This window comes from Trichosurus vulpecula, chromosome X, assembly GCF_011100635.1.
Source record: "Trichosurus vulpecula isolate mTriVul1 chromosome X, mTriVul1.pri, whole genome shotgun sequence".
Lineage (NCBI taxonomy): Eukaryota > Metazoa > Chordata > Mammalia > Diprotodontia > Phalangeridae > Trichosurus > Trichosurus vulpecula.
In genome coordinates, this window is record NC_050582.1 from 43,674,834 (window position 1) to 43,689,147 (window position 14,314).

Genomic DNA, 14,314 nt, shown 5'->3' on the forward strand with positions numbered 1-14,314 from the left:
CCCTCTTTGCCCTGATTTTCCCTGTAGAATTTTTTAAGCTATATCAATCAATAAATATTTATTAAGCACCAACTATGTACCAGGCACATCGGGGACATAAAAACAGACAAAAGACAGTTTCTGCCCTCAAGTTGCTTACAATCTAATAGGGAGACAGCATGCCAACAAATATATACAAAGCAAGCTATGTATAGGTTATATAGGATTACTTAACAGAGGAAAGGCACTAGAATTAAGAGGGGTTGGGGAAGGCTTCCAGTAGAAAAAGGCTTTTTGAATTTAAAGGAAGCCAGGGAGGTCAGTAAAGCAGAGCAGAGGAGGGAGAGAATTCCAGGCACATGAGGAGCCGCAGAAAATGTTAGCAAGGTCCTAGCTCTCCTTTCTCTGAACTCTTTGAAGCCTACTCTCCTAGCACTTAGAGTCTAGGCTGGACTGTCCTGAATTTTCTCCCTTCTTATCTAATCAAGAACTCTAAGATGGTTTGGTCATCACTTGCACCCAGGGTTCTCATCTTTTCTATTTCTCTAAGCTGGCACTTCTTAAACTGTGGATCCCAACCCGATATGGTCCCAACCCACAGTTTAAGAAGCACTTAAGGGGTCGAGAGTGGAAAAAGTTTAAGAAGCCCTCCTCTAAGCAATTCCTCTTTATTAATCTTCCTGGATACTGTACTTTGACTAATGCAGTCTCGGATTAGATTAGCATTTTTCTCAATCATGCCATAATTCTGGCTCTTATTGAGCCTTCAAGACACCGAAAACACTATTGTTGTCATTTTGCACATAAACTCTTGTCTAGCCATACGTAGGTAGTAGCTAGGTGGCGCTGCAGTGGATAGAGTGCGAGGCCTGGAGTCAGGAAGACCTGAGTTCAAACGTGACCTCAGATACTTCCTAGCCATATGACCCTGGACAAGTCCCTTAACCCTGTTTGCCTCGGTTTCCTCATCTGTAAAATGAGCTGGAGAAGGAAATGGCAAGCCACTCCAGTATTTTTTACCAAGAAAACCCCAAATGGGGTCACAAAGAGTCAGACGTAATTGAAACAACTGAACCACAACAGCCAGCCTACCTTCTACCATCTTATACTTGTGCGATTGAACTTTGTACCTAAGTGTAGGATCTTACATCTATTCCTTTTCAAATTGTAGCTTGTTGATCACAAAACGCCTGGTTGAGATTAGCCTTAGTAATGTAGTATTTCAGTGGTAGGGATAGGGAGGATGTATGAGAAAGAAAAGAAGAGGGGAAAGAGTAGGAAGTATTCACCAATATGGGTGAGATGTCTACTCTTCAGTGACCCTTTCCTTGACCATCCCCCAAACTCTTCCTCTCCATCTTTGTTATTTTGAGCCTCCTATTTTAGGGGTACTCTAATAACCCCAGAAAATGCTGAGAGCCTGACCACAGCTGACTTTAGTGCTCTAATTTACAAAGAAGATGCTCTTCGCATTGGCCCTCTTTTATGAAAGAGACTATACAAATTCATCTATGTATATGTAGAAATGTCAATCTAGAGCTTACAAAATGCAAAGGAATTTGGTCAACCAATTTACTCCTGTATCCTGTCCTTAACAATTAACCCGAGGCCACAAGTTCCATCTCTAACCCTCCACGGCTATGTTAAATATTTGTTTGTGACTATAAGTGGGAACCAGGTAAGGGAGAATATTTGGTGGGAGCAGTATCAATTTGTGCCCATAACTAGAAATACAACTCACAGTTCATGTCAAAGCCAAGCCAATCTAAAAAGCACCAATTAAGTATTTGTTCTGCTTAAGGCCCCATGGTGCTTCAACCATCACCTACCACATGAGCTCTTTTCTGATCCCCCTGGCTGTTAGGCTCCCCCTGCCAAGTTTCTTGGTATTTAATTTGCTATTTACTTACATGTGAGCAGGTTGTCTCCTTGAGAGAATATAAGCTTTTCTAGGGCAAGGGCTATTTTTTCTTTGTCTCAGGATTCCCAGTACCTAGCAACAGTGCTTGGCACATAGTAGGTGCTTAATAAATTCATGGTTGATTTTTATTGAATTTTTTTTTATTTCCTAGGTCCTGAGGATATAGAGATAAAAATAAAATAACCCTTGGCCTCAATCAAATCTAATAAGTAATTCTTAAGTACCTACTTATTATTAAGTACCTGGCATTGGTGATACTATGATAAAAAAAAATTTAATGGCCTCTGATTCTACTGAAGGAGAGATACCATTTACAGGGAAAATTCAATACAGAGGGATGTAAAGTCATTTCAAGGAGAGAAACTGCTACCTATTACCAAAATCAGCAAAGGTCTTTGTTGGAGGCAGCCATGTAGTTGTGCTTTGGAGGAAATGACGGGTGCTGCTAAGCTGTGGTGAGGTTTGTGAGGACTTGGTATTTAGGAAAATATTTAGGAAATTATGAAGAGCTATAGAGACTTGAAGTGGCCAAAAAAGACCATTCTAATGTCCATTGCTATCATCATCCACCTCTGTAAGTTTATGGGGACATCCTACTGGCAGTCTTGTTCAAGGGACCTGTAGTTGCCTAGTGAACTGTAAGGCCATTTTCTCCCTTATTTTAAATAATGATGTTCTTGCATGGAAGGCAAGACTTGTCTACTTGTCAAGGGCAAATAGCAAACTAGCCACACAATCTCCCCTGGAGAGAACAAGCTACTAAAAGAGTGTCTCTGTGTGTGTCTGTGTGTGTATATGTGTGTAAAGAGTCTTGTTGTCTTTTTTATGGGGGGGAAATTGAGATTTAAACATAGCCATTTGGATGCCTTTTCTCTCATTGCCTTACCCTTTGCCTTCTTTCCATTTGGCCAAGGCATGTTGAGAAGACATGGCTGATGTCTGCAGCCCTCAACACTGCTTGGGTAGGATCGTCAATGCTCAGGCTGTTGGAACTGGAATGGACTTTAGGAGGGCCTTTCGAGACCAGTGAAACCGACCAAGCCCTTCATTTACAGATGGGGAAACTAAAGCCTAGAGGGGTAGAGGGACTTGTCTAAGGTCACCAAATGAATTTGGTCCCAGGTCTGGTATTCCTGATATACTCCATGGAAAATCAAGTCCCTGGGGCATATTTCAGACCCATCATAATAGCTCACATAATTTCCCAGAGCCCTTTGATGCTGGCCCCAAACAAAGTTGTTCATTTTAAGACAAGACAAGGGTTGAGTATCAACAAGATGCAGCAAATAGAGAGCCATCTCTGGAGTCACCTGGGTTCAAGTCTGGCTATGTGACCCTGAGCAAGCCACTTCACAGCTCAGTGTTCTACTTACTCTCCAAGACTGTAAATGGCAGTATAGCTGCTGGCGTTGGTAGAAGGGACTCACTCACTGGGAGTTCCCTTCATCAATGAAAGTACAGTTCTAGAGGAAAGAAAAGGAAATGAGAGGAGAGGAGAGGAGAGGAAAAGAAGAAGGAAGGGAGAGATAGAGAAAGAAAGAAAAAGAGAGAAGGAAAAAGAAGAAAGAGAAATAGAGAAAGAAAGCAAACAAGAGAGAGAAAGAAAGAGAAAAACAGAGAAAGAAAGAAAAAAGAAGAAAGAGATAGAGAAAGAAAGCACACAAGAGAAAGAAAGAGAAAAACAGGAAGAAAGAAAGAAAGAAAGAAAGAAAGAAAGAAAGAAAGAAAGAAGGAAGGAAGGAAGGAAGGAAGGAAGGAAGGAAGGAAGGAAGGAAGGAAGGAAGGAAGGGAAAAACAATTCTGACCACGTCACCAAATTGGGCCATTGTCACCATGGGGAAATTTGTTGGGAGAAATTACTGAGAGGTTTTTTACCTCAACCCCACCCACCCCTGACCTGTGCCAGCTTGCTGGAGCTGCTATAGCCAGCTTCCTCCGAGATGTCTCCAAAATATCTCCAAGTCACATTTCTCTAAAATCTCTCTAGAGTCACATGCTCTGCAGGTTTCATTTGAGCTCTAGATCTGGGTTCCAGAGTGTCAGATTCCCTTAACTGGGAAATAGGGATGAATTTCAGCTCAGAGAAGTCCCTTTCTTTCCCATTCAAACTTACATGAAATGCACTACCAGGAGGCTGAATCCTTTTTTTGAATTTTCCATCTCTTGAAACATACATCTTTCTGATTTATCCTTCATTCTCAAACTGCCTGATTAGCATCTGCCTGGGATTGTTCTGTTTCCCAGACTAGCCCTGTGGATGCTTTGATGAAAAGGTTGGCCCATACAGTTCTTGTTGCATAGGGATTTACTCTGACTTCACCTTTATCATAGATTTCCAACCTTCTCTGGCAAAAAAAAAATAACCATTGTCTTCTCTTGTTGATTGGAAACATTTCTTTTTTGAAGTCAGTTAAAGTGTTAGAGTAACACCTTTGGGAGGATTTTTGTATTTACTGTTCTTCCTTTTCAGTTTGTGGTATTTAAAATGAGTCTAAGAAGGGATCTCAAAAACCTTGGGGCAGTCAAGCCCATCAGACTTCATTTTTGGACTGTAGAGTAACACCTGACTTGTCTGAAGCTCTATTTTTTTGGCAACCTCAATCTTTTGGAACACAGCCTACTTAGACACTCACTCAGAGCTTTAGTTACTCTTGTTTAACATAAAATTCTAATGAGCTCATTCATCTGGTATCTCAGCCCCTAATAGATGAAAAATGGCAAATTAGAAGTGTGTAGGGGAGGTCCAGAGTAGTAGAGAAAGTGAAAATTGATAGTTCACCATCAAGGGAGGAGACAGAAATACTAAAAAGCAGACACAGAACACCTTCACCATGCAGTATGATGGATATTCATAATGAAGACCCTAAATCATCAGGAAAAGGTTAAATTATGTTCAGAATCCTCTGTTTGAGAAGACAAGGTCATATGCACATGTAATACAAATTTTAGAAAAATCAAAAGCCTAAGTGGTTATAATAGAAAAGTTTGGGCACTTAGAGGGACCAGTATGTGAAGCCCTGTTGATTGTGTGGGATATGTCAGGACACAATGATGTGACATAAATGAGGATTGTCATCCCCAACGATGAAAAGCACACATAGAAAATGGAGTCCCTTTAAAGGTTTAAAGAAGTATGTCTAACTGAAAGAAAAGTTATCTTGTTTTCAGTAATAAGTATGCTTGCTTGAATAGTGAAGTTAACAGTTTGTTAATTTTTTTCAATTTTATGCTTTATGAAAATGGGGGTGGGCATGAGGAGTTGTGTGGATCCTATACGCACACCAACACATCAGCCTCTCATTTTCATTCACCTCAGGATTGCTTGAAATGCTTGTCAGCTAACACCGGGTTAAAAGGCATCCATTCCTTAAGGATGCACAATAGTTAATGTGTGACTGCCTGAACTGAACAAGACATGCATGTAATAAAATCAAACTCCCTTGACTTCTCAGATTTTTCCCTTCTGTAGCAGGGGGGAGATTATATAGACAGAGGAAGAAACCAGAGCCTTTTTATAAAAGGGTTTCATCTTTGTCTGCAACACAAATTCCAGAAAGACCTCCACACTGTGTTGGCAGGGATTTTCCCTATATCTCAATCGAGCTGCATTCTGACAGTAGCGTTCAGCCTCATGGCAGTCGTGTTTCCGAAAGCCTACACACACACACACACACACACACACACACACACACACACCCTAGTAACTCCCATTTTCTAGAGTTGGAAAGCAGGCCAGGCAGCCCAATCAGACTCCAGGCCCAGCCTGGCAAGAGGGCAGCCTTTAGGCACCCTCCAATCACCCGGGCCACATCTAGCCAACACTCTCATGTGGGACCCGGGAAGACCACTGTTTTGTTTTGTTCTCTCTCTCTCTCTCTCTCTCTCTCTCTCTCTCTCTCTCTCTCTCTCTCTCTTTCTCTTTCTCTTTTCTGTGCAGTGGGCACAAAAATGACTGTCTGCCAGAGGAGATCAATATGAAACCATCTCTTTTATTGGGCTGCTGCCCAGACTTCCATTGCAACAGTCAACCTAATTGGTTGTTTCCTGTTACCATGCGCGGCTCCATGTGGGGAAATGCCCTTTTAGCTCCCATGGCACACTGTACCATGCTACACTGTCAGTATCTAGAGGTTTCCTGTTTGAAATTGCCCAAGTTGCTTCTCTCAGAAAAATGAGACTTGGAAAAGAGAAAATTATATTGTTTCAGCTGATTCCTTTTCTTGTCTTTCTTTTCTTTTTTTTCCATCTGCAGGTTACTGAAAAGTGCCTTTCCTGAAATCTCTACTACTTGGATTTCTCTCTAGGGCTGCCTCTCCCGAACCTCCACCCCCACCCACTCCTTTCCTTTAAAAAAAATTTGGCGTTGCTTTTAGTTTATATCCTGACGGCAACTCATCCATCCTTTTTTCCCCCTAGTACACATCATTTGCTCGGCCATTTTCCCTCCCTCGTCCTTTTTTTTTTTAAATTTAAACAGTTGCAACATCCTTGCGCTTGTTTGAACGCTTCCCAACCGTGATTTTTTTTTCAAAACCAGAAATAAGGAAGACAAAAAAAAAAGTTTTCTCCCCAAGGGCCAGGCCCCTCCACAAACCGAGGCGCTGCCAGCAACATATGCTTTTTGCAGAGAATAATTGAAACCATCTAAACTGGAGAGAGCATAGAATCCCTTGGAAAGCCTGCTAGTTCTTTCCAAGTAACTTGGGGCAGAGGCACAATCTCCCCTCCCCCCAGTCGCTATTGGACCTCCTCCCAATGTACTTTTAGGAGCTGGCCTTGAATCTGATTTTCAGTTCTCCTGCTAAGATTTCCATTGTGCAATTGGCTTTATATTGAAATCTCATTCGAGTAGACCCAATTGGACTTAAACAAAAACCTAAGTGCTGACAAATCTCAAATTTTACCAAAGCAACGAGATTGGTTTCTTCACGGTTCACTTGAATTCACTTTTTTAACCCTTTTTAAAATTAGGAGGGACATTGTCCTTAAATAAAAACAACAACAAAAACCAAGAAAGAGTAGAGTTGCTAGTTTCCCCTTTGTTTTCACAATGGCTGTCAATGTGTCTTTGGTTCGGGATACAAAATGGCTGACTCTAGAAGTATGTCGAGAGTTTCAGAGAGGTACTTGTTCTCGATCTGATGCAGAATGCAAGTTTGCCCATCCATCGAGGAGCTGCCATGTGGAAAACGGTCGTGTGATTGCCTGCTTTGATTCTCTTAAGGTGAGGCCCGCCTGAACATGGGTGTGAGGGGAATGTCAATGTGTTGCCTTGCTATCTTGCTAAAATGTTGGGTGGGTAGAAATAGAAGCTATGAATTCCTGTTCACACACACACACACACACACACACACACACACACACACACACAGAGACAATGATGTAAATTCAGTTATATGTCTTAAGTGCCTACTATGTTTCTCAAAGCAGCACATTGTAATAGACAGCCAGCACCAGCATCAGCAAGACCTGGTTGTTTCAGATCCTGCCTCTGGCGCATGCTGGCTGCTGGCAGATGTGTAACCCTGGGCAAATCATTTGACCTAAGAGTATAAGTTGCAAAACAGCTGCTAGTATGCATTGGTAAAGGGAGTGTTCTCTCTGGGAGTCCTCTCCACTAATGAAATCGCAAATCTGATTGAAAAACAAATGTGTTGGGCACTGGGAATACAAAGACAAGACCAAAAGAGGCCTCAAGGAGATTATGTGCCAGTGAGGGATGGTAGGGGGTAGAGCAGAGCTGGACAGTGGGATGGAGAGGGAGTAGAGCAGTGAGTACATTGAAAAATTCATACAAAATATATCATATTTAAATACCAAGTGATTTTAGTGGTGGGGATCCCTAACAACTGGGAGAATTGGGAATGGTCTCTAGTAGGAGATGACAAAAACTGAACCATGAAGGGAGCTAGAGGTGAGGAAAGAAGGTGCTCCACACAAAGGGGATAGCCTGTGCAAAGGCCCAGAGGATGGACATGGAGTGACATATTTGAAGGATAACAAGAAAGCCACTCTGGCTGGAATGCAGAATATTTGGGGGCGAAGAGATATAGGAAGAACCTATGTGAATACTATATTTTCTCAGACAGAATGTGACTGTGTATGTGTAGCATTATAATGGTCCCCTCAACTTGGTAGAACTCCCCCCTGCCAGATGTTTTGGACACTGGAAGAATCAGGAAGTTTCTTGCAATATAATTGGTTTTGACACCCAAGGAGGACCATGGCTCTCTCCTATGGTTCCTTTTGATATTAAATGTGAATTTCCTTAGGAGCATAAGATCACAGATTGAGAGCTAAACGGGACCCTAGAGGGCATCTAGCCTAAGCCAAAAATTTTACAGATAAGGAGACCAAGGCCCAGAGACATTGACTTGCTGGAGACTATTAGGTTCCTATGTCAATGTAGTCATTGTCAAACACCCTTGAAGAGATGCTAACCTACCAAAGTATAATAGCTTATCTGTGGTTTGGGGGTGGTTCCATTTTCAACCAGTAATTCATGAGACACTAAAAGATTATAGGGTGAGAACTTTCTCATTCCAAATATTTTTTTTTAAATTGTTACCGTTAAAAAATCCAAGCCCAACTGTGTTTTTGAACCATTAAGTGAAATGCATTGTTAATGGCCATAAATAAAGGCCTGCTTGACATTCTTCCTGACTGGCTTGCTTAGCAGATGTCCTCGTTCCATGTGCACTCCCACTAAACATGTTGACCCATTTCCTATTTTGGAGTAAAGTACACCTCATATGGAAAGTCACGTTGCAGAGGGCAGGAAGCCTGAACTTCCATAAATGTTGTACGAGGTAGAGTGAGGTCTAATGCACAGTTTCTGGACAGAAGCTTAGAGTGAAAAAACATTGCACTGCTGTTTTCGCATCCTGTTCTGAATGATCCTGAAACCAAGGAGAGAGAGGATGATTATCAAAACATAGAAGCCAAAAATGTGGGTAATGAATCCCTGGTCTCTGGGGGTGGAGGATGGGTTCTCCTCTCCTTCTCCCCCCCCCTCTCTACCTCCCTCCCCACTCCTCTTCTCTGTCTCTCCTCTCTTCTCTCTTCTGTCTCTTCTCTCTCTCCTTTCTTCTTTTTCTTCCTCTCTCTGTCTCTTTCCTTCCTTCTCTTTCTCTCTCCTTTCTTCTTTCTCTTCCTCTTCTCTCCTCTCCCCTCTTCTTTCTCTTCCCCTCCCCTCTTCTTTCTCTTCCTCTCCTCTTTTCTTCTCTCTCTCTCTCTCTCTCTCTCCCTCTCTCTCTCTCTCCTGCCCTTTTAAATTCTAATGAATTAGAAAGAACCTTACAGATCATGTCTGTTTCTTTAGACTTGTGTGAAATGGGGTGATATGAATGGAAGTTCCCTTAGGGCAGGGACTGTTTCATTTCTGTCTTTCTATCTCAATGCCTAACTCAATGCTTGGCCCATAGTAGGCACTTAATAAGTGCATGCCTATTGATTGACTAATAAGAACTAAGCTTCTTCCATATGGTTTTGCTTGCATTATTAGCAGTGTGGCTTAGCAGATAGAGGATCAGCCTTAGAGTCAAGACAGCTGGGGGTCAAGTCCTCCCCCTGCCACATACCAGCTGGGTGACCATGGACAGTACCCCAGAAGGGTCACCAATCTGCAGCAGAGGAGGGGGTTTCCCACACAAAAGAAATCCTCGATTCATATCTCTACTTGCCCCACCAAAAAACCCCACACACAAGCATATTTTTTTTCATTTCATTCTAGCGGTACTGGATAATCAAGACATTATTTGCTCACATACCAAAAAACGTAATCTCATCAAATGAGTGACTCGTTGAGTAGCTGCTTTTGCACATTTCTTTGTTTCTCATTTCCTGATGGCAAACCATTTTCCGTCCAAGAACAAAATCTTTTTTTAATCAGAAAAAGTTGACTTTTCCTTGGCCTTGAAAATGTCTGAGCACTGCTGCTAGTTAAAACAGACATGATAAATACAGAGCTTAACATGTTTACTTCATTTATGGAATATTTACTTATCAACAAAAATTACAAAAACACATTTTTGCAGGGTATTCAGAGATACGACTCTCCATCAGAGGCCGCATGGTATGATGGAAAGAACACAGGACCTGGAGTCAAAAGGTCTGGGTTTTAGTCCTGGCTTTCCAAGTTACTAGCTGGGTGACCCTGGGCAATTCACCAAAACTCTCCAAGGCTCAGATTGCCCATGTCTTTAAAAAGGAGGTGGGGGTGGGGAGAAGAAAGTAATCCCTCGAGATTGTCCATCTCATAGGGTGGCTGTAAGGTTCAAGTGAGATCTTTTGTGTGAAGGCATTCTGGAAATGTAGAGTATTATTATGAAATAGGGTATTTTCTTTGCAATTCTCAGGAAATGTCTTGGCTGTTCAGTGGTAGATAGACATTTACAGGTACTAAATCATCTTTCAGACAGGGCTAATAAGAATGAATTACCACATTAGGTGTTCAGGAGTAGTTGGTGAAAGTCTCCAAGAAGCGAATTTAAGCTTTAAGGGAAAACTGTAACCCTTAGAGTTGTCCCAAAACAGAACGGCCTGCCCATAGAGGCATTAGCTTCCCTGTCACTAGAGAGGTGGATGAACACTTGTCTGGTAGGTTGTTATGGGGATTCTTGATAGGGAGGTAGGGTAGGGATAGGGGTCAAAGCAGATAGATGGCTGCTGAGTTCCCTTCTTACTCTGAGATCACTGTGATTGTGTGAGGGACTTCGCATCCGACTTGGGGCTTCTTACACTAAGTCCACCTTCCACCTTAAGCACCTTGACCTTCACTTGGGGATAGGGAAGGAAATACACATGATCACCCAGTTTTTTGATTTGCCACTTTGCAAACATCTCCTTTGGCCATTTCTCCCAATTATGGGAAAATAAATGCCAAGGAACAACCGTCTGGAAGAAAAGGAATATGGAAGCTGATAGTTAATAAAATATATACAGCCGTTTCAGTGTAAAGCTTGGTAAATGTTTAATCAAGAGAGTAAATAGATAACAGTTAATGAGTGATTAGGGGACCACTTGATCAGTGAAATAAGCTATCAGCTGCATTCAGCACTTAAAAATAGCTTCTACAAATATATATTGGTGTTGTAATGCACAGTTACATGGGGTACAAGCAATGGGAGCTTTCTTTAACTTTGAAAAGCACTCCCAGGCATGGTTTGGTTTGGTTTTATGATTTTCTTAATTTATCCCCACTTTCTTGGATAATTTTCATGAAAACACCAAAATGAAATATATTTAGAAAAAACTGCAAATAACTCTTTAATTCATTATTCAAATAATATAGTCCTCTGAATTTCTCCTGGGCCATGCCTGTGTGAGATATTATCAGCCATACCGTATTTCCTATAGCATGACTGTTTCATGATTGGCCTGAAGGCAATGCTGACTTTAGGGCAAAATACCAATGCATTGATGTGTAGACCTAATCTTTCAGTATTATTTGTGCTAGTCTCTGCCCCATGATTAGTGAGCAACACGTCGCTATGGTCATCACAGCAAGTGCAGTCTCCCTTGTAAAGGTGTATAATTGGAGCATCTTTTAAATGTATCTAAACCATGCTCATCCTTCCATATATGTTTAAATAACGGGAAGCAATTTTGTTGTGAGTTCTTAGTCAACAACACACCTGACATGCATAGATTTCTGTAGGGATTCTATTAGCATTGGGTACTCTACCGCTTGCCGATGGCTTAGTACTACAGCACTCAGTATGGGTGCTGGCCTGTGTCCTGTGCTTGCCTCACAATGTAGGATCATTATAAAAACAGGAAGGTCAAAACTTAATGACTACTTAAATAAATACTGTAAATGCAGCACTCTATACACCAGCACCTGGCAAGGTATTTTGTACATAGTAGGTGCCTAATGAATGCTTTTGGAATGAATAGATGAGTCCACAGTTGCTAAATGTTCAGTGATCACTAACAAACCTGATACAGCCCTAAGATCGATTTGAGCCTTCACTAAAATAGAACCACTTCACATCATGCTGCAGCTTCTTGCGACTCAATTGTCGATTCTGCCCGCCAGCAGTCATTTCTCCCACAAAGTTTCTCTTGAGCTCGTTGCTTAATTCAATTGTATGCCAATTCCTTGTCATTACACAGTTTACCATTGATCCAGGCTCAGTGTTTTCAGCAAATGTCACTCCAAGTTAAACAGGTATCACCATTGTTTTCATCAAATCAGTTTCTATGACTGGGTCTTTTATAACCAAGATTATTATCTACATGTCAATAATTTTTTTTTCTATTTGGACACTGCTGATGGAACACTCACCTTTTGCAAGAGCAGAATTTCACACTTTTGGAAGCAGGAGAAGCAATGTGGCATAGTGGGCAGTAGCCTGGTCTCAGTCAGGAAAACCCGAGTTCAAATTCTGCCTCTGATATGGTAGCTTTCTGACTACATACACGTCCTGTACCTCTCGGGACCCTCTGGCAACTGTCTAAAGCTAAGTTTAAAACAAGTTGCCAGTTTATGTTGGTGGAAGGAATTTCCATCCTTGTGGGTCCCCAAACTAATGAAATCACAGCCACCCCAACTGCCCCCCAGAAAGTAGTTTAGACAAAAGAAAATCAGAATGTTTCAGTCTTTACATTTCTACTTTTTGTGCCTTTCTTAAGCAATAAAATAATAAGAAACATAGTATACTTAGAGTTAGAACAATAAATGATTTGGGAAAATGTGCTCTTCAAAAGTCTGTGATAGAACCAGGATTTTTGCTTATTAATAACTTTCTGAAGCACATCCTATAATCTAGGCACTGTGAGAGATACGAAGTAGTATAGGATTCAGCCCCTCCTATCTAGGCCCTCCTTGTGTGGTTGGGGAAATTAGATTTAACTGCTACACTATTCCACAGTAGGGTGTAGCAGAAGGAGCCTTGGATTTAGAGTAAACAGAGCCGGCCTCAACTCCTGACTCCATTACTTATTGCCTATGTGACCTCAGGCAGATTTCCTCACCTCTCAGTTTCCTTATCTGTAAAAATGATTAGGGTTGGACTAGGTAACCTTTCCCCCTCTAAATCTATGACTCTCTCCTTCTAAGTCCAAAATGAATGGTCTGGACAGATGTGAAGTGGGGCTGGCATTCAGATGAGGTAGGAAATGTGCCCAGCTAACTCTGGGCCCTCCTAATCCATATTAACCAGATATCAATGAACTTCTGCTGCCTCATTAGGCAAGAAGGTATTAGGATTGTGAATGTAGGCCCATTTGCGAGGTTTTATCTTTGTTGGTCTAATGGTGAACAGGCCATGCTGTAGGTCCGATGAGAGAAGACACTATGCACATACTGGGCTTGCTATGACTCCCCCCATTAGTCATGACTCCTTTGTAGTCCTAGGAATGATCAGATTCTCTCTATGGGTACCCACTCCAGGCCTCCTGGATGGCATCTAGTGTACCAAACATCAGAACGTGTACACTAACAGCTGCTCCCCTGCAATTTCCCTCCCACCTCAATGTTGATGCCATGGGCTTGGAGCCACATGCAGTTCTGATACAATATTGCTTAGAAACATTGTTCTCCATCTCCAAGCGTTGACACTGAGTATCCTTGAAGTTAACCAGTACACAAGGTAAACTGGTTTCAATGAGTCGATTGGTTCCAGAGCCATATATATTTCCCAGAGTTTTAATGCCAATCTAGTTTTGTCATTTCTCTGACTAAGATGGCTGCCCTGTGAGCTCTGTCCCCAGAAGAATAAAGAGAAGCAAGCATCTAGTTAAAGTCTTTTCTTACCCCATCTCCATATGTCAATTGTAGTGCTGTCCCTGAAAAGGGCTAGTGCTGTCATCCAGGAAAGATATGTAACTCCAGTTTTTCCAGTTTGACAAATGAACAATGGTTATGTCTGTGCCTAGGAGCTCCCTCCCAGCAGAATCTTCCTCTCATGCCATCCCAGAACTGAGGGATTGGGTGTTAGTGGTATGTGAAAGCATTCCTAATGCTAGACTTTCTGAGCTGGAACTCGAGGCTATGTAGTACAGTGTATACCTGAAAAGAATCCCCACTACAATATACCCATTAATTGGCCATCTAGCCTTAGCTTCCCATAGAAAAAGGCATATAGGCTGAATCTTCAAGGGTACTAGGTGGAGTGTCAGATACTAGGGGGGTTAGCCTATGCAAAGGCACAGAGGTGGGAGAGGAAATGTCAGGTGCTGGGAGGTAGCAGGTAGGCCCAGTTAGGCTAGAATGTAGAATACAGGATGAGGAGTCATGGGAAAGTAGGGCATGCACCTGCATCACAGGAGGGAGTGTCCAAATTGACAAGAGTGCAGATCCATTGGAGTCTTCTTCCAAAACAACCTCACTTTTAGAAAGAGCGCTGGTTCTGGAGTCAGAGGACCTGAGTTAAAATCCAGACTCTGCCACTTACTACCGTTATGACTTTG

General features: G+C 42.0%; 1 protein-coding gene across 3 annotated transcripts in view; it reads left to right on the top strand.

The window, feature by feature from the left end:
* Positions 1–14,314, top strand: part of MBNL3 (muscleblind like splicing regulator 3) — a 122,742-nt gene that overhangs the window by 21,235 nt on the left and 87,193 nt on the right. For all 3 annotated transcript variants that reach the window (XM_036740207.1, XM_036740208.1, XM_036740209.1), the window contains exon 2: positions 6,153–7,124. In XM_036740207.1, the coding sequence (XP_036596102.1) occupies positions 6,951–7,124 (174 nt within the window). In that variant the 5' untranslated portion in view covers positions 6,153–6,950. The remainder of the gene's footprint in view (positions 1–6,152; positions 7,125–14,314) is intronic.